This window comes from Balaenoptera musculus, chromosome 6 (genome assembly GCF_009873245.2).
Source record: "Balaenoptera musculus isolate JJ_BM4_2016_0621 chromosome 6, mBalMus1.pri.v3, whole genome shotgun sequence".
Classification (NCBI taxonomy): Eukaryota; Metazoa; Chordata; class Mammalia; order Artiodactyla; family Balaenopteridae; genus Balaenoptera; species Balaenoptera musculus.
Window position 1 is genome coordinate 110,909,409 of NC_045790.1, and position 23,348 is coordinate 110,932,756.

Below are 23,348 nucleotides of genomic sequence, written 5' to 3' on the forward strand. Positions count from 1 at the left end.
CTGAGGTCTAAAAGTAGGGCCTCCTGGCGGGCTGCCTCCTCACCCTGAAGGGTCCTGCCGTTCAGAGGCACCGTCTTCCGGAGGGACGAGGTCCCCAGGGCTGCAGAATCTTTCTGGACAATTCTTGGGTTGCTCAGAATTTTATTTTTAGTAGGATTGCTACAAAAAGATTGTAAATTATAAACCTCTAAGCCAAAGTTTGCCATTGGCTTGCATGATTTTTAAAAATTTGTTTGTCATCTCCCCAGGCAAAAAAGGAAAAAAAAATCTCCTGTTAAAGACTCCTGTTTACCCTCTTGAGACTTATAGATGGTTCAGATTGTATATTTGTTGTTATTTCCTTCTTCTGAAGTATTTTTATTATCTAACATTACAAACGTGCAGAAGGTAATGGAGCCTACCATCGCCAACAGCCAAGGCCTTGGCCCTGCCGTATGTGTTGCAGGCTTTTTCTTCCTGTTTCTTTTTTTTAAGTAGTAAGATATTACAGCTACAGCTGAGTGATCCTGTTCCTTTCTGTCCCTCTGGCCTCAGGCATCACCGCTGCCCCAAATCTGTTTCCTCCTTCCCGTGTCTTTGCAGTTTGGGCACGTCTTAACTGAACACCTGGTCGTGATTCTTAGTATCCTTTCCACCTTCAGCAATCGTCGGCTGCCCTTAGTGAGCCAACAGATTCAGTTATGTGCCTGGAGTCCAGATGTTCTATGTGAATTTTAATGTGAATTGGTTTTGGTAAGGAGATATCCCGTCACTACATCACTGAACCAAACAAAAAAGAGAGGAGAAGAAAGATAGCTGTCCCCATGCACATTGTTGCTCTCTGCCGGCCTGCACCTCTGCCTCCCTCCCCTTCGTGGCGTCCAGACGCGAATGACCCAGGGAGGGGCTCCCTGCACGGGTTCTCACCCGCTGTAGGTCTCAGTTAGAGACTCACGTGCACTTGCGTCTCATATCCCTTCTCCTGACTTCCCTGTGCCGGAGGAGGCTGTACGGCGTCTGTGCAGCCCTCCCAGTCCCCACCCTGTTCTGGGAGAGCGCTGGCGGGGGCATCCCACGTGGGCATACTGCTGGGATTTGCAAGTCTTGCCCTCTGATGCTTCTTACTCAGCCCAAATCGAGGGAGCAGGAATGAGAAGGAGGTTTATGTTTTATAGTGATTTTCATCTCTGATCACTGTTTAGTTCTAGATGACTATAGAATTATAGGTCTTAGGTAGTAATAATTAAAAATTACTTTCTTTTCCAGCCAGCAAATGCTTATTAAGTTCTACTCTTTATTAATTTAATCAACAACATTTATTGAGTACCTGTTACGTGCTCATTTCTTGTGCTGGACGTTGGGGATACAGGATAAAAGCAGACAGCTTAGGGCCCTGTTCTCATGAAGCTGACATTCTAGTAGCTGGAGACAGGCAGTGGTAATCAGGCAGATAAACAAGGAGTTGTGAGCTAGTGGTAAGTACAGTGCGGAGAGGTAAGACAGGTGATACGATGACTCACTGGTGCCGCGTGATGACTCTGCATTGGGTGGTCAGGGACTACTTCATGGACATTTACGCTGGGCTCAGAATGGTTACAGAGAACCAGACATGTGAAAATGAGGCAGGTGGAGGAGGTCATGGAGAAACACAGCATAAGTGATTTTCTGAACACTTGGCCCTGTGCGGAGAGCCGTTTATCTGAGGTCCTGCTGCGCTTTAAGTTCAGGCTCAGCGGAGCTGGCCTCCGGAGTTGCTTGAGCGTGTGCCGCTCTGTGGCTGAAGGCCGCCCCTGTCTCCTCAGCTCTACGTCTCCTCAGAGAGCCGCTTCAGCACTTTGGCCGAGCTGGTTCACCATCACTCAACCGTGGCTGATGGGCTCATCACCACTCTCCACTACCCGGCCCCCAAGCGCAACAAGCCCACCGTCTACGGCGTGTCCCCCAACTACGACAAGTGGGAGATGGAGCGCACGGACATCACCATGAAGCACAAGCTGGGCGGAGGCCAGTACGGGGAGGTGTACGAAGGCGTGTGGAAGAAGTACAGCCTGACGGTGGCCGTGAAGACCTTGAAGGTAAGCCCGGGACCACCCGGCTGTCCGTCCGGCGAGAGCCTTGCTGCCCACAGCGCCTCGAGGTGGCGCACCACCTTAGCTCAGGGTGGCCTGTTGTCTGCTGGGGCGCAGCGACGCCTGCCTGTGCGCACGGCCCGGGGCCTCGCTCTTCAGCTCGAGCCATCTGTGTTTCCGTGTGCGGGTTGACTCATTCTCTTATTCTCAGTGTGTTTCCACATACGCCGAGAGCTGAGAAGTGCTGTGGGTTTTTTGGTGCAAAAAGATTAGTCATTTGGAGGAGTTTTTTCATTCTATGGCAAGGGTGTTTTAAAGCCGTGGGTTTCCGTTCTGTTTGTGTGGCATTTGGATCGCTTCCTACTGAGTTAAGAGAAGGGGGGCGGGGGGGGGCGGGTCTCTGAGTTGTAGGAGATGTAACCAAAATGCGTTTGACTCTTCCGTGGATTTTTGTTGGTGGATTTGAGAGGCAAGTGCATTGGGTGTTTCTAGCAGGTTCCCATTCCCCAAATCGTGTGTCCAAACCTCTGGAAGCACAGGTGTGGGCTGCCTCCTCTAGGAAGGCACCAAGGAGACATGGGGGCTTCGCAGGGCCTCGGGTACTGCCTGCCCGCCGTCGATGACTGCGACTTCCACTCTCCACTGACGCCTGGCGTTGGTAGTCTCTAGCGTTGTTGGCCAGCCAAGGGAAGGAAGTTCAATTTGCAGGCCTCGCCTCCATCAAACTGTGAGCCATGTGGTTAGCTGTGGTGAGAGTGTCCCCTAGTGTTGCCCTGTGTGGCTTTCGCTTGCTTTAAATGAACTCCCATTATGTTGACCCGTGCACAGATATTGAGAGGGGGAGCCCCGTTTTGCAGCTGTTAACAAAGAAGCAGAACTGAAACACCCACCACTGGGAAAAACGAACCCGAGTGTGTGCGTGCTTCTCGAAGGTCGGTCAGGTGCACGCAGCCAGAACGCCCGCCTTTTCGGGACTCGGTCATTTCCCTGCTGCCCTCACTCAAAGGCACAGTAAAATGGAAATTGTGATTTCTGGTTGATATGAAGTGACACTTTAGAGAAAAGATTGCATTCTTTAGTCCCAGAAACCAAAGGTGGCTTCCTGGCCTTCACGTTGACTGTGTCCCCTTAGCTTGGTCCTTGGGGCAGGACTGACGCTTGGGGAGGGGGGTGGGGAATGGTGGTGGCATGGGTATTTCGAGGACCCCTGGATATTTTCCAGATAGGATTTTCTTTAACTTAATAAGCATTTATCAAACTCCTCACTTTTATTTGCCGGACCCTGAACTTGACACTGGGATTGTGGAAACGAATTGGACAGAGTTCTTCACCTCAGGCTGGTCTAGGTGCTTAGAATCATCTGGTTGGTGGTAGTCTAGTTAGTAGGAGAAATAGGCAAGTATGACAATAATTGCGGTGTGGTGTGACAAGGGCTGTGTTAGAGGCACGAGCTCAGAGCTGTGGCACCACATGGGGACGAGAGGAGGGACGGGTGAGCTCTGCTCAGCAGGGAGAAAGCAGGACGGGAGTTGTGAGGGGGTGAGCAGGAGTTGGCCAAGGGAGCGGGGCCAGGAGAGGAAGGTAGAGGGCAGAGAGGGCTCGCCGAGTCGCAGAGGCCTTGAACCCGGCTGAGGAGCAGCGTCCCGGAGGCAGTGGGGCGTGTTGAAGGGTTTGATGCACGGAAATAAGGTGGTCGGATTCGCTGTTCTCGGGGACGCCTATGTTGGCGAGCCCTCGAATGAGCTGAACAGCTATTGCCCCACCTCCCGGAGCCCAGGCCAGGGCACGGGGAGGCGTGCGCTCCAGCGTCCCGGGGCGGCACGCGGCCGAAGACCAGGCCCAGGGAAACTGGGCCTTGACCAGCTTGCAGAGCTGTTAAAGGCTCAGGCGCTACCCACACATTTGCCAGGATTTGCCAAAACAAAACAAGAGTAAAAGCACAAAATACACTAGATAGCAGTCCAGGAAAGGCTTGTTGGAAAACTTTAAAAAGAGGTAGAGTTTGCACTTGGGGAAACTGTAGCTCAGTAGCTAATGCTGTGCCATTATTTTCCGAACAACTGAAGAAGATGATTCTAGAGGAGGGACCCCCTGGAGCTCAGCGGTGGGTTTTTTTTATACCAATACATCAGAATTACCTGGAAGTGGGTGCCTTCTAGAACATACTTCTCTAATGATGTGTTATTAAGCTTTTTATTATACTTTTAATGATTTTTCCTAAGAGCCTTATTAACTTGTGATCCCATAGTTCATAAAACAAATTACAGAATATAGTTGCATAGATTTCTGTGAATAGTCACTCCAAGGGGTAGCTAATTAGGGAAAAGGGAATGTGTCATTTTCTTTTTTTTTTTTTTTTTTTAACTTGTGAATGTGGTTCTTTTTTTTTTTTTTTTTTTTTTTATTTATTTTTGTCTGTGTTGTGTCTTCGTTGCTGCGTGCGGGCTTTCTCTAGTTGCGGCAAGGGGGAGCTACTCTTTGTTGCGGTGCGCAGGCTTCTCATTGCGGTGGCTTCTCTTGCTGTGGAGCACGGGCTCTAGGCACATGGGCTCAGTAGTTGTGGCTCGAGGACTCTAGAGCGCAGGCTCAGTAGTTGTGGCGCACGGGCTTAGTTGCTCCGTGGCATGTGGGATCTTCCTGGACCAGGGCTCGAACCCGTGTCCCCTGCATTGGCAGGTGGATTCTTAATCACTGTGCCACCAGGGAAGTCCCAAGGGACTGTGTCATTTTCTAGAGGTATATTAACCCAAAATAAGGTACTGAGCAACTGCTAAATAAATTATCCCTCCTTCCACCCCACGCTGCACATAAAACACCTGTACAGTATGTTTCCCACTTGGCAAATAAGATTAGTATCAACATCTGGGGCGTTCATCTCCACTACAGACATTGAGAGTTTGAGTGGGTTCTAAATAGCAGTGATGGCTAACATTTATTGATTCTTACTACGTGCCTGAGTCTGAGTGCCTTATGCTTTACACAGAGCACCTCATTTAATCCTTCCAGCCACCTTAAGAGAAGGCTACTGATAGTACCACCATGTAAGGTTGAGAAAACTGAAGCAGAGAGAGGTTAAGTAACTGACCTAGCATTAGTTACATGGCTAGCAGTGACAGAGCCAGGATTTGAACCCAGGCATCCTGCTCCAAAGCCCAGGTCTTTTTTAAAATTGTTACTCAGGTTCTGATTCCTCATATACCATGAAAAATATACCTAAACCACAGTTATGCATTTTAAAAATCACCATTTCCCCAACCCGCCATTCACTTCCCTCACAGGCTGTAGCTACGATCTGCCTGTCTCTTGAAGACTACTTGGGAAATACTTGCAGTTCTAGCCCAAGCTTTTGTTTGTTCAGCCGGTTCCCACTGAGCCCCTCTTTGTGCCGGACCTCCTTGTCCTGGGTGTTTGGTATTGCGGCCCCCTCAGCGGAGAGGACCAGACTCTCCTTAACCAGCAGGGGGAGCGAGGCCCTACTTTTATCCACCACTGGGCCCTGTACCTTCAGGGCAAAAGGAAGACCCGAAGAGAAAAAAAGGGAGCACTCGGTTGGCCCCTATGGATGGGAAACTGGAATTACAACAAAGGCCCCCTGATGGGGACCGGCTAGTTTGAATTTTGACACTATTCAGCAGGTCTAGGCATGTACTCTCTTTGTTAAAGGTAGGATGTGCCTAAGAGAACTGTCAAGTACAAGAAGCCCCAAGTTTCAGATGAGCTGTATAGTAAGTTTGTAAGTCTGTTTTCTTTCTTGAAACAGTTGTGTACATAACGGAATTTGGAAAGGTCTGCTGTTAATCTAATTGTGTTATTAAAATTGACTCATAAGCTAGCTGACAAATTTACTAAAATAACAGAAATTAACACTGTTGAAAAAAGTTAAAACTTAGCACTGTACTCAGTTCTTTACCTATTTTTCCAATAGGTAATATATACAGATAGTTTCCTCTGCCCTTGATTTTGGTGTCTTTCCAGAAACAGTCCACATGCACGTATCTTTCTTAAGCATATGGCAGTGTGCTATAGACACTCCTGCTCTGTACCCTCTGTTGTTTACTTAATGTGTCTTGGCAGATATTCCTTGACAGTACGTGTAAGATGGTCTTGTTTTTGTATGGATATATTTTAATATCTCACCAGCCTTCAGTAGACATTTGTCTTCTTTCCACTACTTTGCTGTTACAAACAGCGCACCGGGATTCTCCTTGTTTGCGCACGTGGGAGAGTGTCCTGTTAGGTCAGCTCCTCCGAGTAGAACTGCTGGATCAAAGCGCTCGTACCAATTTGCGCTCCACCACTGGTGTGGAGGAAGTGCCTCTTTTCCCTACCCTCACCAACACAGTATGTTTTGGTTTGGGTTTTATGTTCGTTATTTTCCCCCGCAGGAAATAAGGGCTCCAGGACAGCGTGAACACTGGGCCGTCGCACGCGGCGGCTCTCACTTCACGGCGGGACGGGGGCTGTGCGCTGGGGAGAGAGGCCACTGCCATGTCGCAGTCGCTTGGGCAGCGGCTTCCCTTCTGGCCATGGAGCTAGATACGGCCGCAGTACTGGGGGACCAGAGTCATGGGGGCTCCTCTGTGAGATTGTTTCCTGTGGACTTTTCACTTGAGCTTCAAGTCCCCCACCTGGTTTGTGAACCATCCGCCTTCCTCGGTCTAGCTCGGAAACTGCCCCATCTCTCCAGTGCGTGGACCCTGGTCGAGCTGATAGGTGCAGGGTGGCACTTCGCTGTGCTTGTAACCTTGCTCCCCTGACATCGGGTAAGAACCGGAAACATGTGGAAACTGATCTATCTTAGACACGAGCCCAGCACTGCAGCCAGGGGTCCCTGCTGAGAGGAGGCATGGAGAGCTCTAAAAGCTGTGCAGCAGCAGCGGGGTGCTGAGCTGTGTTTAAAAATAGTGTTCTTTTTTATGCTGTAGAATTCCTACTCTTGGGGATGAGGCCAGTGAGCAAAAGGGACGAAGCTGGTTAGAAAACACCTGTGAGATGTTGAGTCTGGAAGAATGTATCTTTGAGAAAGACCAAAAAGCCAGCGTTAATTAAAGAACCAGCCTGTCTTCCATACAAGCAATATGTTTAGTCTGCGTCTCAGGAGTAGAGATCAACTGTGTTAATAGTAATAAAAGCGAGTCCCACCGAGCGGGTGCTGACCGTGTTCCGGGCACTGCACTCGGCACCCTTTGTGCACGAGGCAGATACTGCCGTTCTCTCCATTTGGTAGATGAGAAGACAAGCTCAGAGATAATCTGTTATCTATTATGTAGGTAACTTACCGTGGTTACACAGCAGCAGAGCTTGGTCGGTATAACTCTCAATCACCCTCTTAACCTCTGTGCCAGCCAAAGCATTTGTCCACACCTGGCCAGGCGAGTCAATCCTCATGAAGAGGGGGCAGTTGACCCAACTCCCTCCTTGACAGACATGACTGAAATTCACAGCTTTTATTCAGAGCGTTGCCTTTGCCCTAATCATTCGGAATTACCTTTTTTTTTTTTTTAATTTAATTAATTAATTTATTTATTTTTGGCTGTGTTGGGTCTTCGTTTCTGTGCGAGGGCTTTCTCTAGTTGTGGCAAGTGGGGGCCACTCTTCATCACGGTGCGCGGGCCTCTCACTATTGCGGCCTCTCTTGTTGCGGAGCACAGGCTCCAGACGCGCAGGCTCAGCAATTGTGGCTCACGGGCCTAGTTGCTCTGCGGCATGTGGGATCTTCCAAGACCAGGGCTTGAACCCGTGTCCCCTGCATTGGCAGGCAGATTCTCAACCACTGCGCCACCAGGGAAGCCCCGGAATTACTTTTATTTTACTATGTAAATGGAAGAATCCTCTTCAAAAAGATGATGGAAATTTTTAAAATAAAAGTAAAGGTATATAACAGGGATAGCATCAGGGATATTTCCAGTTTAACACAGCTAGAAATGTAGGATGCTGTTAGTAGTTTAAATTATAAATTGAACCAGGTCTGATTCCAGCAGGGGGAGACAAGTTCACACTGATTGTCCTGAAAGAAAAAACAAGGAATTATTTATACCGTCCACACATCATGTGCGTGTGGTTCGTGTGTGTGTGTGTGTGTGTGTGTGTGTGTGTGAATGAAGAGAGAAAGGCAGAAGAGGGATGCCTTTGAAAGCCATAGTGTTCCTTTTTCATGTCCGTGCCTCTCAAGACCTAGAACATGGTTCTTGTAGAAAAGAGTCAGTAGCTATAAGAGCAGTGTTCTATCGGAAATGATTTCACTGTGCGAGGTTCATTATGTGGTGCTTTAAACCTAGAGAGCTTCATTTGAGAGCTACTTTTTGAACATACTGTTGGCTGAGCAAGATTCCTAAAGGCCCTGGTCCTTACGTGAGCAGCACTGAACCCCCTAGTTCTGGCAGGCACTTGGCTCTGCAGCCGTTGACGGCAGTAGCGCGTCACCCTGGTCGATCAGAGCACTCCACGCCAGAAACGGTATGGTCTGCTGAGCATGTTCAGGGGCAGGGAGGACTCCGGAGAATTAAGCAGCCAGTGAGGTGGTGGCGGGGACGTGTTCTTCTCCCACCCGTGCAGCTCGACACAGAGACTACCCAGGATGTTTAACTGACATTAGGAGCAGCACACCATTTTTAAAGAGCGGTAAACTGTGTCTAAGTTTCAGCCCCATCGAGCCCTAAGCCAAGTGATAGTGGGCTGACACGTCTCCCCACTGGTCATGCTTCGCTTGTAAACACGATCGACCAAAGCAAGACAGCACTAAGTAAAGGGTGACCCGTCCTCTGGAAGCCTTCCCCACGTGCCAGGGTAGGAACCGGCTAGCCACAGTGAGTAGGACACTTTATTTTTTTTTTTTTTTTTTTTTTTTTAATTTATTTATTTATTTATTTATTTTTGGCCGTGTTGGGTCTTCGTTTCTGTGCGAGGGCTTTCTCTAGTTGCGGCGAGCGGGGGCTACTCTTCATTGCGGTGCGCGGGCCTCTCACTATCGCGGCCTCTCCTGTTGTGGAGCACAGGCTCCAGACGCGCAGGCTCAGAAGTTGTGGTTCATGGGCCTAGTTGCTCCGCGGCATGTGGGATCTTCCCAGACCAGGGCTCGAACCCGTGTCCCCTGCACTGGCAGGCAGACTCTCAACCACTGCGCCACCAGGGAAGTCCCGAGTAGGACACTTTAGCTCTTTGTTTCCCGAAGGGGCAGGTACGGTGTAAATAAAGCTCCACATTTAAAGTACAGTTGATAAAGCTTCTCTTGGGGAATCTGGTTTTCAAGAAGCTCTCTCCCTATCTCCCATGCAGCCTTGCTCTTCAGACAGACTCAGACTCCATGTTGCAACTTGGAGGGTGGGGTCCTGCTTCCCTTGCTGGTTTTTATAGCAACAGACTGTGTCATGTATCACCCACCTGCTTCTTGCTTTGATGGTCAGTTGAGAGGACAGTGGGTTCTTTAAGTCAAAAAGAGGTTTACCCGACGTAAACCCACAGCCAGGCTCCTGAAAACAGAGCCGACAACGGCACTCCAGACTGATAAGTGAGGAAATGCAGAAACATTATCGCATTTGCTCTGGGCATTTGCTGATACCTTTGTCTCCCGTTGGCATTTAAATACTGTGAACTTGCCTAAAACGTGATGTGCACTGATGATACTTGTGAAGCCGTTGTTCGGGGAGCTGCTAGTGAAGATTATTTTAGAATCTGTGAGTAATTGACCTGACAGGTAGTGGTGATTGCTTCATTGAGAGCCCCGTGAGACCGCATTCTTAAGAAGTTCAACATCCTCTCTTTCTGCCATATCTTGAGGCATCGTTCTTTGGTAGTGCTGTACATCTTTTTGTGTCATCAAGGTCTCTTCTCTTAAATCAAGTACATTTCGGATTCTTCAAGTGATTTTTCTTTTTTTTTATATTAAGCATTTTGGGAGGCCTTGGAAGCCAGCTGTTCCTTAGGGAAGTGGCACCAAGTTTGTGGTATTTGCCTGTACACATCTCCCTTGCTCCCCACAAACTCCACGGGTGATGGAAACAAGTATAGTCTGCATAGAGCCACCAGGGCGAGTCACCAGCATATACAGCCAGCCTTGGCGTAGTGCTCAGGGTGAGAGTTCCAAAGCTCAGCACCGAAGTGGACAATTCTTCCTGCCGTTGGGGTGATGATCGGGCCACCTTGGAACCTGTCCAGAGCGATGTCGTGGTTGAGACTGGTGGACCGGGGTGATTGTTCGTGGAAGCTCCAGTTTGTATTAACCATTCGGGTCGTACTTCCCCACTTCAACACTTTCCTTGCTGAGATAATGTCATCACTTCTTTTTTTTCCTGCAGGAGGATACCATGGAGGTGGAAGAGTTCTTGAAAGAGGCCGCAGTAATGAAAGAGATCAAGCACCCCAATTTAGTACAGTTACTCGGTGAGTGTGTGGAGCTCTAGAGAGAGGGCCTTTTAATTAGACCCTCTGGGGTGATACAGGTGCTATTAGAGAAGAGGTGGGTGGCTCACTGCATTGAGGTTTCCGATTTGTACATCTGTCCCCCACCAGCATCCAGCCCTTGGTAAAAGGAGGCCTGTGTGGGAGGGAGGTGTGTGTGTATGTGTCCGTCCGTGTGCCCACGCGAGTGAGGGAGAATGTTATTACTTTAAATTGATACCCAAAAGCAGTCAGATGCAAATTGGCATCTGAAACCTAAGAATTTCAAGAGTTCCTTCACAGAAGTGCTTCTGTATGTAGACATATCCAGTTGCGGGGAGGGTTGGGGGTGGGCGGCGGGCCTTAAACTAACAGTGATTTAGTTTGTCTGATGTGGCCCAGCCTTTGCTTATGAACTCAGTGGCAGCCTCTTCCTGTTGAAGTTCATTGGCTTGAGAGGAAGGAAAGAGCGGGGCCACGTCCCTCCCACAGGAACATAATCTCAACCCACAAGTGCATGGAACCATCTTAGAACTTGGGCCCAGGACGCAGGGGCAGAGTCCGAATCCGTTTCGGAAGACTTGTTCTTCAGGGCTCGTCTTTTGTGATATGTGTTCAGTCGGGAGCAGGGCAGCACCCTGAAGCCTTGTCTCGTTGGCAGGGGTCTGCACCCGGGAGCCCCCGTTCTACATAATCACTGAGTTCATGACCTATGGGAACCTGCTGGATTACCTGAGGGAGTGTAATCGGCAGGAGGTGGACGCCGTGGTGCTGCTGTACATGGCCACTCAGATCTCGTCGGCCATGGAGTACCTGGAGAAGAAGAACTTCATCCACAGGTAGGAGCCCGGCAAAGCTGCCCCCCACGGGTCTGTGGGGCGCGCGTGGGGCGCGGGCATCCTTCGACAGAGAGCCCCAACCTGCGAGGTCTTCTGGCTCAACCTCTCACTTAAGTGCTGGCAGCTCATCGGACCTTGGAGCAAAGGCAGCCGCCAGGTTCCTGACGCCGCCGGCTTCGGGTGTGCATCCGGGACTAAATTCAGCCTGGCCTGGCTCCTGGACCGCCAGAGCGCTTAATCCCCAGCCTGAGAAGTATTGAATATTTCACTGCGGAAGCATTTTGGGCTAAGAGGAATATTGAATGAAGTTTATAAAAGGCGCCCCTTCTAATCATCACGGCTCCCTCTGGAGTAGAGCACTCATTGCTCCTCCAGGGCCGGGGTTCATCAGTTATGACCTCTTCCTGGGAGCCGTTGGCATTGCTTTTTACACAAGCGCTCAGTAACAGCCGTGCGTGGGTTTTGTTTCTGTGCTGCGTGTTTTTCCTTCTCGTCATTATCATTTCATTCTCCACTTAACTTGCTGTCATCTGGTTCAGGGATGTTTCCACGAGTGTCAGAATTGTGTATACGTCATTCTGAATTAAGCGTCTTTGCTGCTTTAAAGCCTGGAGTGTTTTGACCTTCAAGTGTGCCACAATTATCCCGGTCTTTTCATTCTTTGCTGGTGGAAATGGCTTCCTAGCAAAGTGACGGCCTGTGCAGGACAGAGCCTGATGGGCTTTGCCGGAGTCTTTTACACAAGACGTTCTCCCCGCCACCATGGGGACCTTTCCTACCCAATTAACTCAAGTATGAAACCTGTACGTGAGACTTCATAGTGAGGAGTAAGAGTAGCATGTGTGAAATGCTGGCGGCTCCTTGTAAGATGGATTTTCTCTGCCCCATGCGAGCCTGCTTCAGATGCGCCTGTCACTCAAGAAAGTGAACCCTCTGAGGCTGCAGGTTGAGATTTCGTGACTCCTGGTTTGCCTTGCACGGCTAGGTTCGTCGTCTCTTCATTCAAGCAAACTTAAAGTACTTTACCAAACTCCTATCAGGCACAACTCTCCTGTATTTCCTTCCCCTCTGATCGCTGATGACCAGGCTATCTTACGCAGCCATCGCCTTAAGCTGGTGCGTCTTCTCAGCCCTCATTCCAGTTTGCCTTGCGATTTCATGGTTAATGTCCGTGAACCAAAGATTAGACTCCTACTTGCCAGGGAGAATCAGGAGGCGAGAGGAATCTGATTACACAGGAGAGAATTTATAGGATGCATTTGGATAAGCATCAGGAAGAAATAGGACAGTGGGAAATACATTTGGGTAAAGGATGTCGTGGGCTTTTTTTAAAATTTTGTCCTATCAAGTCTGAATAGGACAAGCGAGGCTCAGTCTGATGCAAGTTTCTCGAGATCGAGGCCTGGCCTATGCGTTTGTGCCCCGTGCCTGGCGCACAGAGCAGTAATAACTCACCAGACGCTTAGATGACACTTCTCCAGGCATCGGTGGAAGTGCTTTACCTATTAATTCACTACCACTCACAACCACCCTAAGAAGTAAGCGCCGTCATTATCATCTCCATTTTATGGCTGGCATAACTGAATCCGAGGGTGGTTAACTTGCTCCAGGTCATGGGGCCAGGGAGCCTGCTCCCTGTGCCACCCTCGACGCGTGGGAGCGCGGTGGGTGCTGAGGGATGGGCGCTGCCCCCCAGGGGGCCCGGACTCCATTTTCCCATTGTCGGTATTGCACCTTTATAGACGACGGCGGTGGACTTGTGAAGCTGGAAAGCTAGCTGGGAACTCTCACAGATTAACTTTTTCATTTCCCAGAGATCTTGCTGCCCGAAACTGCCTGGTAGGGGAAAACCACTTGGTGAAGGTGGCTGATTTCGGCCTGAGCAGGTTAATGACAGGGGACACCTACACAGCCCACGCCGGGGCCAAGTTCCCGATCAAGTGGACGGCACCCGAAAGCCTGGCCTACAACAAGTTCTCCATCAAGTCGGATGTCTGGGGTAAGGGCTGCTGCTCCGGTTTTGTCCTCGCCCGTGCAGGGTGGGGCTGTTTCCCTGTTTTTCTTTCTCTCCTTGCTTTTTCACTTCCTCTTTCTTGCGCCTTCATTTCTTTTTCACTACTTAATTCTCTTTCTTACTTCTTTTTCATTTTAAAATCTTTTCTCCCCTGTTTTCTGTCCACAATGAGGTAAAAGTGAGCTTTTTTCTTCCAGAATAATTCAGATTAACTGTTTTTCCCCACTCACCAGCTTTATGTCTTCACTCTTAGTTTGCTGCCTAGGTTTGCAGGGGCAGCTGGCCCACCCTGCAGGCACCCAGAGTCTTCCTCTGTGGAGAGAATGCTGTATAGTTTGGTTTGGGATTCAAATAGAATATTACCCTCTGAAGCCTCTGAAGTGTGACAGTATTTTATTTTTACTTTTTTGAAAAGAACTTTTTATTATGCCAATTGTAAGCATACCCTAAAGAAGACGGAGTTGCCTAATGCGCCCCAGGCACCCATCACCCAGCTTTGCCGTCATCACCTCATGGTGCCTCTCATCCTGTACACTTGCCCACCCGCCCGATCCTTGTTATTTCAAAGCAGATCCCAGACAGCATAATATCTTGTCCCTGAATATTTCATATGAGTCTCTTAAAGATGACTTTTTTATTTGTATAACCACAAGTTGAGATTAATTTCTGAATATTATCAAATATCTAGTCAGTGTTCAAATTTCCAATGAAATCATAAAAGTCATGCTTTTTTTGCTTTTTTTTTTTTTTTAAACAATATGTTTGAATTGGGATGGAAATACGAATCTCACAGTGCTATTAGTTGACAGTGGCCCTTACGTCTCCTCTAATGTGTAAATTCCTTCTTTATCCCTCTGCGTCCCTTGCTAGTTATTTGTTGAAGAAATCCCGTCATTTGTCCTTTAAAGTCTCCCACACTCTGGATTCTGCTCACTGTACCCCTGTGGTGAGATTTATCATGTTCTTCAGTCTTCACTCTCCCTAGATAATGGGTATTTGGATCGAGACAGCTTGATCACATTCGAGTTTGACTTGTTTTTCTTTTAGTAAGAGTACTTCATAGGAAGGGGTGTACATTTTCATCAGTAGGCCCATAATTCTTGATTTTCTCTGTTTGTCTAGATCTGCTGATTTATTAAGGGTTGCCAAATGATAATTCTCTAATTCTCATTCCTTATGCATTTATTAGCTCAATACTTCTATAAGAAGAAACTTCTTCTCCCCTACTGTTTGGTTATAGTAGAAGTACAGTTCATACAGGAAAGATAGGATAAATTGCTTCCTTGCCTTTATTTACCGGTTTCCACGATAACAAATTGGTTTCTTAATATCCTCCAATGGTGACCAGGTTTTTGTTGTTTTTCTTTTGTGATATTATTATAAGCTCTTGGATTTAAATATATTTGAGTATATTATTGACTAATCCACTGCAGTTTTTTTTTAATTGATATTCAGATTGTCTCATCTTTGGCCAGTGGGTTCTTCAAATTGTTCCTGGTCCTTTTGACAAAACCCTATAGTCTTCTGTAGCATCTCTGCTATCTGGAATGATAAACTATTCCAGGTTCATTCTCTGCCCCAGACCTGAATCACCTGTTTCTCCAAGGAGTTCTGGTTCCTCAATGGGACCTGGAATTTCAGCGATTCTGTAAGATTTTAATGAAATTTTTGGAGTTGGAAGGGCCCTTGGAGATAATCTCATGTACCCAGAAAGGAGAGGTGGCCTGTCCTAGGCACTTGGCTAGTTGCTCACAGAGCCATGAGTAGTAATGGCCCCTCAGTTCCAGTCCTAGGTTCCTTCCAGCGCGTCTCCCAACAAGATGGCTAGGCTACCTAAAAGACCCTGGAGGGGCTGCTCAACCCAGGCCCCTTCTCTCCTTCTGTTTTAGTCGGTGGGAGTGAGTAAACGGAAAGCCTCATTCTGTCCTGTTCTATCCGGGGCTGTTGGTAATTAAGAGCCGGGTAAAATGTCAGTGTCTGGCCTGCTTCTGAGGGTGTAATTTCTGATGTCTGCTGCACAGTTAACCAGTTTTAAATGCAGTGTAGTTAAATCTTACACATCTTGAACGATCCTGCTCTTTCTTTTTTCTTTTAGCATTTGGAGTGTTGCTTTGGGAAATTGCTACCTACGGCATGTCACCTTACCCAGGCATTGACTTGTCCCAGGTGTATGAACTCCTAGAGAAAGACTATCGCATGGAGCGCCCTGAAGGCTGCCCGGAGAAGGTCTACGAACTCATGCGAGCATGTGAGCCTTCCCCTGCCAGTTCTAGAAGTCTCTGTGGGCACTTTACATATACCCAGGGCAGGAGGATATATGTAAAGTAAAAAAAATCGAAGTATTCCATTTCCTCTCTTCATTCCCTTTCTTCAGAAGCAACTAATGTAACAGTTTGCTACCTATTTTTTTTTCACTTTTTTCAGTATGCCTTTATTTACACATAGTATTTTATGTGTGAGTGTTTTTTGTTTGTTTTTAATGCAAAAATGAGATTGATAGATACCAAACCTGGGTTTCTTAATAAATACAAATTTCTGGTATAGTAGGTAAATATTCCAGGTGACTTTTATCCACTCTTTTTTTATATATATGTATAAAAATGTATTCCCTCAACTTTTATTTTTTTTTTTGCACTTAGTGTAACAGGCATGTCTTTCCATGTCTGTAATTCAGAGCTTGTGCTCTTTCTCTCTCTCGCTCTCTCTCCTGCTTTCTCGCCTCGTGTCTTTCTTTATATAGCTGCCTGGCATCTATTACATGATTTATTCATTCATCCAGTCCTCTTTTGATGAACATTTGTTTGTTTTTTGCCATTATAAACAAGACAGGAACCAGCACCCTCATACATACATACCTCTGTGCGTTATGCTAGTACTTATAGAAGTTGAACTGGTGGTTCAGAGAGCCATGTGCATTTTAAGTTTTGATAGATTTTCTCAAATTGTTTTCCCAGAAAGTTTATATGAATTTATATTCTCACCAGAAACATGTGAGAGGGACCCTACGTCCTCACCTACACTGGGCTTGTCAGTCAGTCCTTAATCCTCATTTTAATCTTGTTTTAATTAGCACGTCTTTACTGATGAGGAATTCAGACTTCGATAACCATGAAGTAAGGGTGAGATAGGAAGCAGGCTACTTGGTTGAGTAATTTTCTGCATTTGCTGGAGGCAGGTTGGGAAGAATATATTTGTAAACGTAGTTGTTGATGTCAGCGTGTCTCTGGGATTTTATAATCCATATTCCTGCCAGTATCTAAAGTCTTCCCAAATTCTGAATGTCTGCAACAGGGCACAGTGACATTCGTCACTTTAACTTGTCATAGCAAAAGGCGGTTAGCAGGATTGGAACGCTGCTTTAATTTCCAGGCTTTTCCTTGAGAATTTCTCGTCCCCTGCTTGCTAGCAAGGCCTCATGGGTAGTCTGACTTGGGTCTCATCTGTCCAGGTTGGCAGTGGAATCCCTCTGACCGGCCCTCCTTCGCTGAAATCCACCAAGCCTTTGAAACAATGTTCCAGGAATCCAGCATATCAGATGGTAAAGTGCTGGTCCTTGGGGTGCCTGCAGTGGGGAGAGGGGTTGGGATGGGAGGGACGGCCGTGTGGGACCCAGCCCAGTCCTTCAGTCCACTTCCTGCTAGAGTGCATGGGCCAGCGGCTTACCTGAGACCAGAAAGCTGGGCGGGGGGTGGCCCTCTGTCTCTTGCAGCCAGGGTTCTGAAAACTACTCAAGTACTATTTCCTCAGGATGTGTATCTCTTTTCTGTAACTGTGTATAGATGACTACTCTTGTCTTAAAAAGAAAAAGAAAACCAACATACCAAAATGACGTCGTTACTGATGACTGCTGGTTTTGTTGTTGATTTTTTTGGTGGTTCTTAGAAGTGGAAAAGGAATTGGGGAAGAAAGGCATGCGAGGGGTTGCAGGTACTCTGCTGCAGGCCCCAGAGCTGCCCACCAAGACGAGAACCTCCAGGAGAGCTGCCGAACACAAAGACGCCCCCGACGTGCCCGAGACGCCCCACTCCAAGGGCCCAGGAGAGACCGGTACGTCCTCACCACCCGCACCCGCCTGAGGCCTGGGGGAGTCGACCCTCAGAGCCAGTGCAGGCAGATGGGAAGCAGTGAGTGGGAACTGCACAGAAAGACAGGCAGACCCCGTGTTAGTGGTCCAGCTTCGAAGAGAGGAAGGTTCTCCTTTTCCTACGGCAACCCCCTGCCCCGTCATTTAGGAGCCATTGGCTTAGGCAGTGGTGCTTATGAAACCTACTAAGAACAAACCCACCTTTTCATGTATTATTCACAGCATTTGTGGTTGCTCTTGCGGCAGATACAGCAATAATAAAATATTGAACCACACGAAGAGCAGCTCGTTGTGAAAGCACTGATACGAAAAACTCACTGGCACTGACGGGGCCGGGAGATGGCTGTGGAAAGCTGAGCCAGTGTCCCCTCGAGGCCTCTGAGGACAATCTGTTTCTGGTGCTGTTCCCTAGACCAGCGAGGGCGGTGGGAGTGGTGAGAAAGGGCTCTCAAGAAGTCATCAGGAGTAACATTAGCAAACACTGATCCAGTGCTTCCTATGGGCCAGGCTTGACTCTAAGCGAGACTGTTCTGATTTAGCAGTTCCCCCAACCAAAAAAAAAAAAGAAAAAGAAAAAATACAGAAGTCTGGGTTCTACAGCAGACCAACTGAATGGAGGTGTCTGAGGTGGGCCCGGCCTCTGGGTGGTGCTGTGATGGACCACACGCTGGGTGAATGGGAAGGGACAGGACAAAGCCAGAATCTGTAGACCCCATGGTTCCCAATTTTTTTTCATCATGTACCCATATTAATTTTAAAAAGTTGAGGGTGGGAGGGAGGGAGACACAAGAGGGAAGAGAGATGGGGACATATGTATATGTATAACTGATTCACTTTGTTATAAAGCAGAAACTAACACACCATTGTAAAGCAATTATACTCCAATAAAGATGTTAAAAAAAAAAAAAGTTGAGTGTGCAGGTCTTATACATAGGTATGTGTATGTACTACTGCACAGACATGTATATTATAAAATATAGCAAAAATATACCCTTGAAAGGTTTACATAAGAAATGAATCTAAATTAGAGTGCGTTCTTGGCGCGCCCTTGGACCGTCTTGCTCACCCCGCTTTGACAGCATGTAAATTATCCAGAATCTGGCCCCTGCGTCCTTCTCTTAGTGGTTCTGATTTCAGGTCGCGGAACAGTGTGGGGAGGAGAGGCTGCTATGAAAACTTGCGGCTTATTGAAAGCCCACTGATAAGCAATCGTGTTCATTTATGCCCATCAGTATTCATCTGAGGGGTGTTTTGATACGTAATCTCATGGTGTGCCAAGAGTGTCAGTTAGCTGTTCAGCCCTGAAGTGGAGCTGTGCATAATTCATTAGAATTTCACTTTCTTCACCTTCTTCCGCTGGATGAAGGTTTGGGGAGGTCCTTGGCTTCCCCTGATTCAGAAGCCCTGTGTGCCGCCTGGTGTTCTCACAAAGGTCCCCGCTACCTCAGCTTTGAGTTCCAGGGCGCTGACGGCACCCGTGCTCGCAGCTGCCCTCGGAGGGAGAGTTCTGTCATTCACTCGCGGGGAGCTTGGCAACAGCAGAAAGATTTCTTAGGAGCTATTATTCATATTTAAAGAATGCCCATTTAAAAATTTTAAAAGGTCACCCATCTTGTTTCCCAGGCATAATGGCCCATTGTCACTGCACCCTGTGGTATGTGGCCCCTTCCCTCCTGACCATCCTCGTGGGAGCCTCAAGCGGCTGACTGGTCTGAGAGGCACAGGTTCTGACCCTGTGCTTGGCCTTGTCATGCTTTTTACTCTCCAGATAGTGGTGTTGAGGGGACTCTGCTACTTTAAAGGAAACCAGCAAAGAGATGAGGGGACTGGGGGTGTCCCCGCTTTTTGCTGTGCCGTCTTCAAGGAGAGAGACCTAAGCTTTTCCTAATAATAATACCAACAACAGTGACAACAGTGGCTGAGAAATTTCGTGGCAAGAGCTGTGATTGCTCCACGTTCGTTATCGCGTTACATTCTCACAGCAGCGCTGTGGATAGGTTTCATGTCCTCCGTGTTATAGGCGAGAAAGCCGAGGATGAGCAGGGAGAACTAACTCGCCCAGGCGGCTGGCAGTGCGACCGCGTGCAGGCCCATCAGAGCCCAGCGCCCAGACCCGTGGCTGCTCTGTAGGAAGAGGCCGGCCGGTCCGGGCAGGTTCCCCACTCACTCGGTCGCCTTTGGCCTGGACTCATTAAACTCTTCCCCATGTGTTTCAGATGCTCTGGACCACGAGCCTGCTGTGTCTCCACTGCTCCCTCGAAAAGAACGAGGTCCTCAGGATGGCGGCCTAAATGAAGATGAGCGCCTTCTCCCCAAAGACAAGAAGACCAACTTGTTCAGTGCCTTGATCAAGAAGAAGAAGAAAACAGCCCCAACCCCTCCCAAACGCAGCAGCTCCTTCCGGGAGATGGACGGCCAGCCAGAGCGCAAGGGGGCCCCTGAGGAAGAAGGCCGAGACATCAGCAACGGGGCGCTGGCCCTCGCACCCGCGGACGCAGCCGAGCCGGCCAAGTCCCTAAAGCCCAGCAGCGGGGCTGGCGTCCCCAATGGAGCCTTCCGGGAGTCGGGGGGTACAGGCTTCCGGTCTCCCCACCTGTGGAAAAAGTCCAGCACGCTGACCAGCAGCCGCTTAGCAGCCGGCGAGGAGGAGAGCGGCGGCAGCGCCAGCAAGCGCTTCCTGCGGTCCTGCTCCGCCTCCTGCGTGCCCCACGGGGCCAAGGACACCGAGTGGCGGTCGGTCACGCTGCCTCGGGATCTGCAGTCCACGGGAAGACAGTTTGACTCGTCCACGTTTGGAGGGCACAAGAGTGAGAAGCCAGCTCTGCCTCGGAAGCGGGCAAGTGAGAACAGGCCTGACCAGGTGACCAGAGGCACAGGCACTCCCCCACCCAGGCTGGTGAAGAAGACCGAGGAAGCAGCCGACGAGGTCTTCAAAGACGCGGCCGAGTCCAGCCCGGGCTCCAGCCCTCCCAGCCTGACCCCAAAACTCCTCCGTAGGCAGGTTGTGGTCGCGCCTTCCTCTAGCCTTCCCCACAAGGACGAGGCTGGGAAGTCCAGTGCCTTGGGGACGCCTGCTGAGCCGGTGCCCCCCACCAGCAGGGCAGGGCCAGGTGCTTCTGGAGGGGCCAGCAAGGCCCCTGCCGAGGAGTCCAGAGTGAGGAGGCACAAGCCCTCCTCCGAGTCCCCAGGGAGAGACAAGGGCAAATTGTCCAAGCTCAAACCCGCCCCGCCGCCCCCTCCTCCAGCCTCCTCCGTTGGGAAAGCCGGGAAGTCCTCCCAGAGCCCGAGCCAGGAAGCAGCCGGGGAGACAGGTGCCAGTGGGAAAGCAAAACCCATGGCTCTGGTTGTGGATGCCGTGAACAGTGACGCTGCCAAACCCAGCCAGCCGGGGGAGGGCGTCAAAAAGCCCGCGCTCCCGTCCATGCCAAAGCCACCGTCGTCCGCCAAGCCAGCGGGGACCCCAACCAGCCCGGCCCCCGCTCCCTCCGCGTTGCCGTCAGCATCCTCTGCCCTGGCAGGGGACCAGCCGTCCTCCACCGCCTTCATCCCTCTCATATCGACCCGCGTGTCTCTTCGGAAAACCCGCCAGCCTCCGGAGCGGATCGCCAGTGGTGCCATCACCAAGGGCATGGTCCTGGACGGCACCGAGGCCCTGTGCCTGGCCATCTCCAAGAACTCCGAGCAGATGGCCAGCCACAGCGCCGTGCTGGAAGCCGGCAAAAACCTGTACACGTTCTGTGTGAGCTACGTGGACTCCATCCAGCAGATGAGGAACAAGTTCGCCTTCCGCGAGGCCATCAACAAGCTGGAGGGCAGCCTCCGGGAGCTCCAGATCTGCCCGGCGACGGCGGGCAGCGGCCCGGCGGCCGCTCAGGACTTCAGCAAGCTCCTCAGCTCCGTGAAGGAGATCAGTGACATCGTACAGAGGTAGCAGAAGCCGGGCGTCCGCAGCCTGCAGCGCGCGAGGGCTCCCCCGTGCCCGTGACGGTGGCCGAGAGAGGACCGGCGAGCTGGGACCTTGGCCCAGGAGCTCTGCGCCGGGCAGAGCCGAGGCCGCCGTGGAGTGCAGCCCTACCGACTACCTGTGTCGTGGCCCCGCTGTCCTCCTGCACCTGCCTTCTCCTCAGCCCGGGCTCCCTGAGCCACCTGTCCGAGTTCTATCTGTGGAGTTCCTGCTCTGTGGACTGCACGCCAGCCTCTTCCCCACGTCGTGCTTCAGAACTGAGCTCTTGGGGGCAGGTGGGAAGGCAGATGAGCGCTTCGTTTTCATCTGTCTTTCTGGAGGACCTGCCCTGGCTATGCCTTCGCCTCCGTTTCACCCCAAGAACGAGTACCCTGCACGGGAGCTGTGTCACCAAGGCCTTGGGAACCGTCACCTCCGCTCACCCTGTGCAGAGAGGTTGTGCACTCATCTTCCTCGTGCCTCCTGTGCTGAAGACACGTTTCCAGAACTGCATCTTGGGAAGCGCTGCCAGCTGGCCACCCTGCCCTCCACTGCTGCCGCGGGCTGGTGCCCTCACCATTTCCTCACGTGAAGGACAGCTCTTGATTTGGAGGGTAAAACAGGGTGCTAAAACCAACCAGCCTCCGGGTCCCGGGACAGGTGGGGAAGCCGAGGAGGCGCGTGATGTGGGGGAGGCTCCGTGTCACCCGCTGTCTCCGTGTCCTTAGAGCCCAGTTCCCGGCTCTCTTGTGACGTGCACTGCTAATCCTGGATAGAAAGCTTGAGTCTCAAGGGTAGCAGGGTCGCTGGTCAGCATACGGGGGCTCCAGAGGCGGGAGGGGTGGCGGTGGGTGAGCAGCTGCTGCCGAGATAGCCCAGGGCTGGGCCGGTCTGCGGTGAGCGTGGGGTTACCTTCCTTCCGAATTTCCAGGTGCCCTGAAAAGGCGCTTGGTCTCGCTTTCCGATTGATCTCTTTCGGCTCTGTTGTCCTCCTCTAAGGCAAAGCAGATGCTTGCAGGGCTCTTTCCCTGGTGACAAGCCAGTCTTCAGCTTTCTGGAGTTCTTGAAGCCTTTCAGAACTCGGCCCTCAGCACAGCTGCCTCCGATACAGAAGGAGCTGCCATTGGGCGCCAGTGCACACAAAGGAGGAAAGGGACTGGAGCACCAAAGCCCAGCCAGCGTTGGCTGCACCCTGACGGGCACATGTCTTATTTAATTACCACGAGCAACACTTAACCTAATGTTTCGGTTGGGCTCATCAGGGATGAAGAAAATCACAAACGAAGCCCCAGAAAGGGTCTCAGAGAGCAGCGTAATCTCCCCCAGGCTGTCCAGGACTAGGCTCGTAGGGCAGGAGCCCAGCGTCCTTGACCTTGACCTAGAGCGGCTGCTGAAGAGCAGGCTGACGGGCACCTCTCTGGGCCTCGCCGCGCTCGGGAGCGCCCCCTGGAGAAGCCAGGAGGAAACCACCTTCCGCTCCCCAGGCCTCCTAGGGCCCATGACCCGCACAGGCCCGATTTTTACGCTCGTCATCTAAATTTGTATTTTATTTCTCTGGTAGAGATGGTGTCCTCTGAGTCGTTTTATGCTGTTTTCACAGCACGTCACCTCTTTGCCCCCCAGACTGCTGTGCTACACAGACCGAGGGAGGTGCCAGAACACTGCCAGTGGCCTTGCAGACAAAGCAAAACAAAGCCCACCCAGGTTCCCTCCACTGCCTGTTTCTGTGAGGTACTGGTCTCTTCTTGTTCACATGATGTGCCACTATATTTTGCATTTATACTTTGGTATTACACTCTTTTTATAGACTTGCTCTTTTATAAATGATGTGTAAATAGTTTTCCACCGTCCTCCCTTCCGGAATGCCTATGGTGTCTTTTTTTTTTTTTTCAGTCCAATACATTTTGTTTCTGTATGTGACTCTGTTTTTTGAATCCACGTCTCTCCTCCGTAGTATTTTTTAAATAAATGTTTACAACACTAGCACGTGGGCAGGTTGCTTTGGTCTGCAATTCCTCCCTGTTGTTCAGAGCCGTGGCGTGCG

At 50.1% G+C, this 23,348-nt stretch overlaps 1 protein-coding gene across 3 annotated transcripts in view; it reads left to right on the plus strand.

Annotated features, from left to right (window-relative positions):
* The window catches only part of ABL1 (ABL proto-oncogene 1, non-receptor tyrosine kinase), a 131,406-nt gene extending 108,108 nt beyond the window's left edge, over window positions 1–23,298 (plus strand). For 2 of the 3 annotated variants that reach the window (XM_036856790.1, XM_036856791.1), the window contains exons 4-11: window positions 1,782–2,054; window positions 10,343–10,427; window positions 11,086–11,263; window positions 13,078–13,262; window positions 15,373–15,525; window positions 16,726–16,815; window positions 17,160–17,324; window positions 19,578–23,298. In XM_036856790.1, coding sequence (XP_036712685.1) covers window positions 1,782–2,054; window positions 10,343–10,427; window positions 11,086–11,263; window positions 13,078–13,262; window positions 15,373–15,525; window positions 16,726–16,815; window positions 17,160–17,324; window positions 19,578–21,292 — 2,844 coding nt within the window. In that variant the 3' untranslated portion in view covers window positions 21,293–23,298. Of the gene's footprint in view, window positions 1–1,781; window positions 2,055–10,342; window positions 10,428–11,085; window positions 11,264–13,077; window positions 13,263–15,372; window positions 15,526–16,725; window positions 16,816–17,056; window positions 17,325–19,577 lie in introns of those variants that run through there. The other variant, XM_036856792.1, reaches the window with a different exon arrangement.
* Window positions 23,299–23,348: the final 50 nt, after the last annotated feature.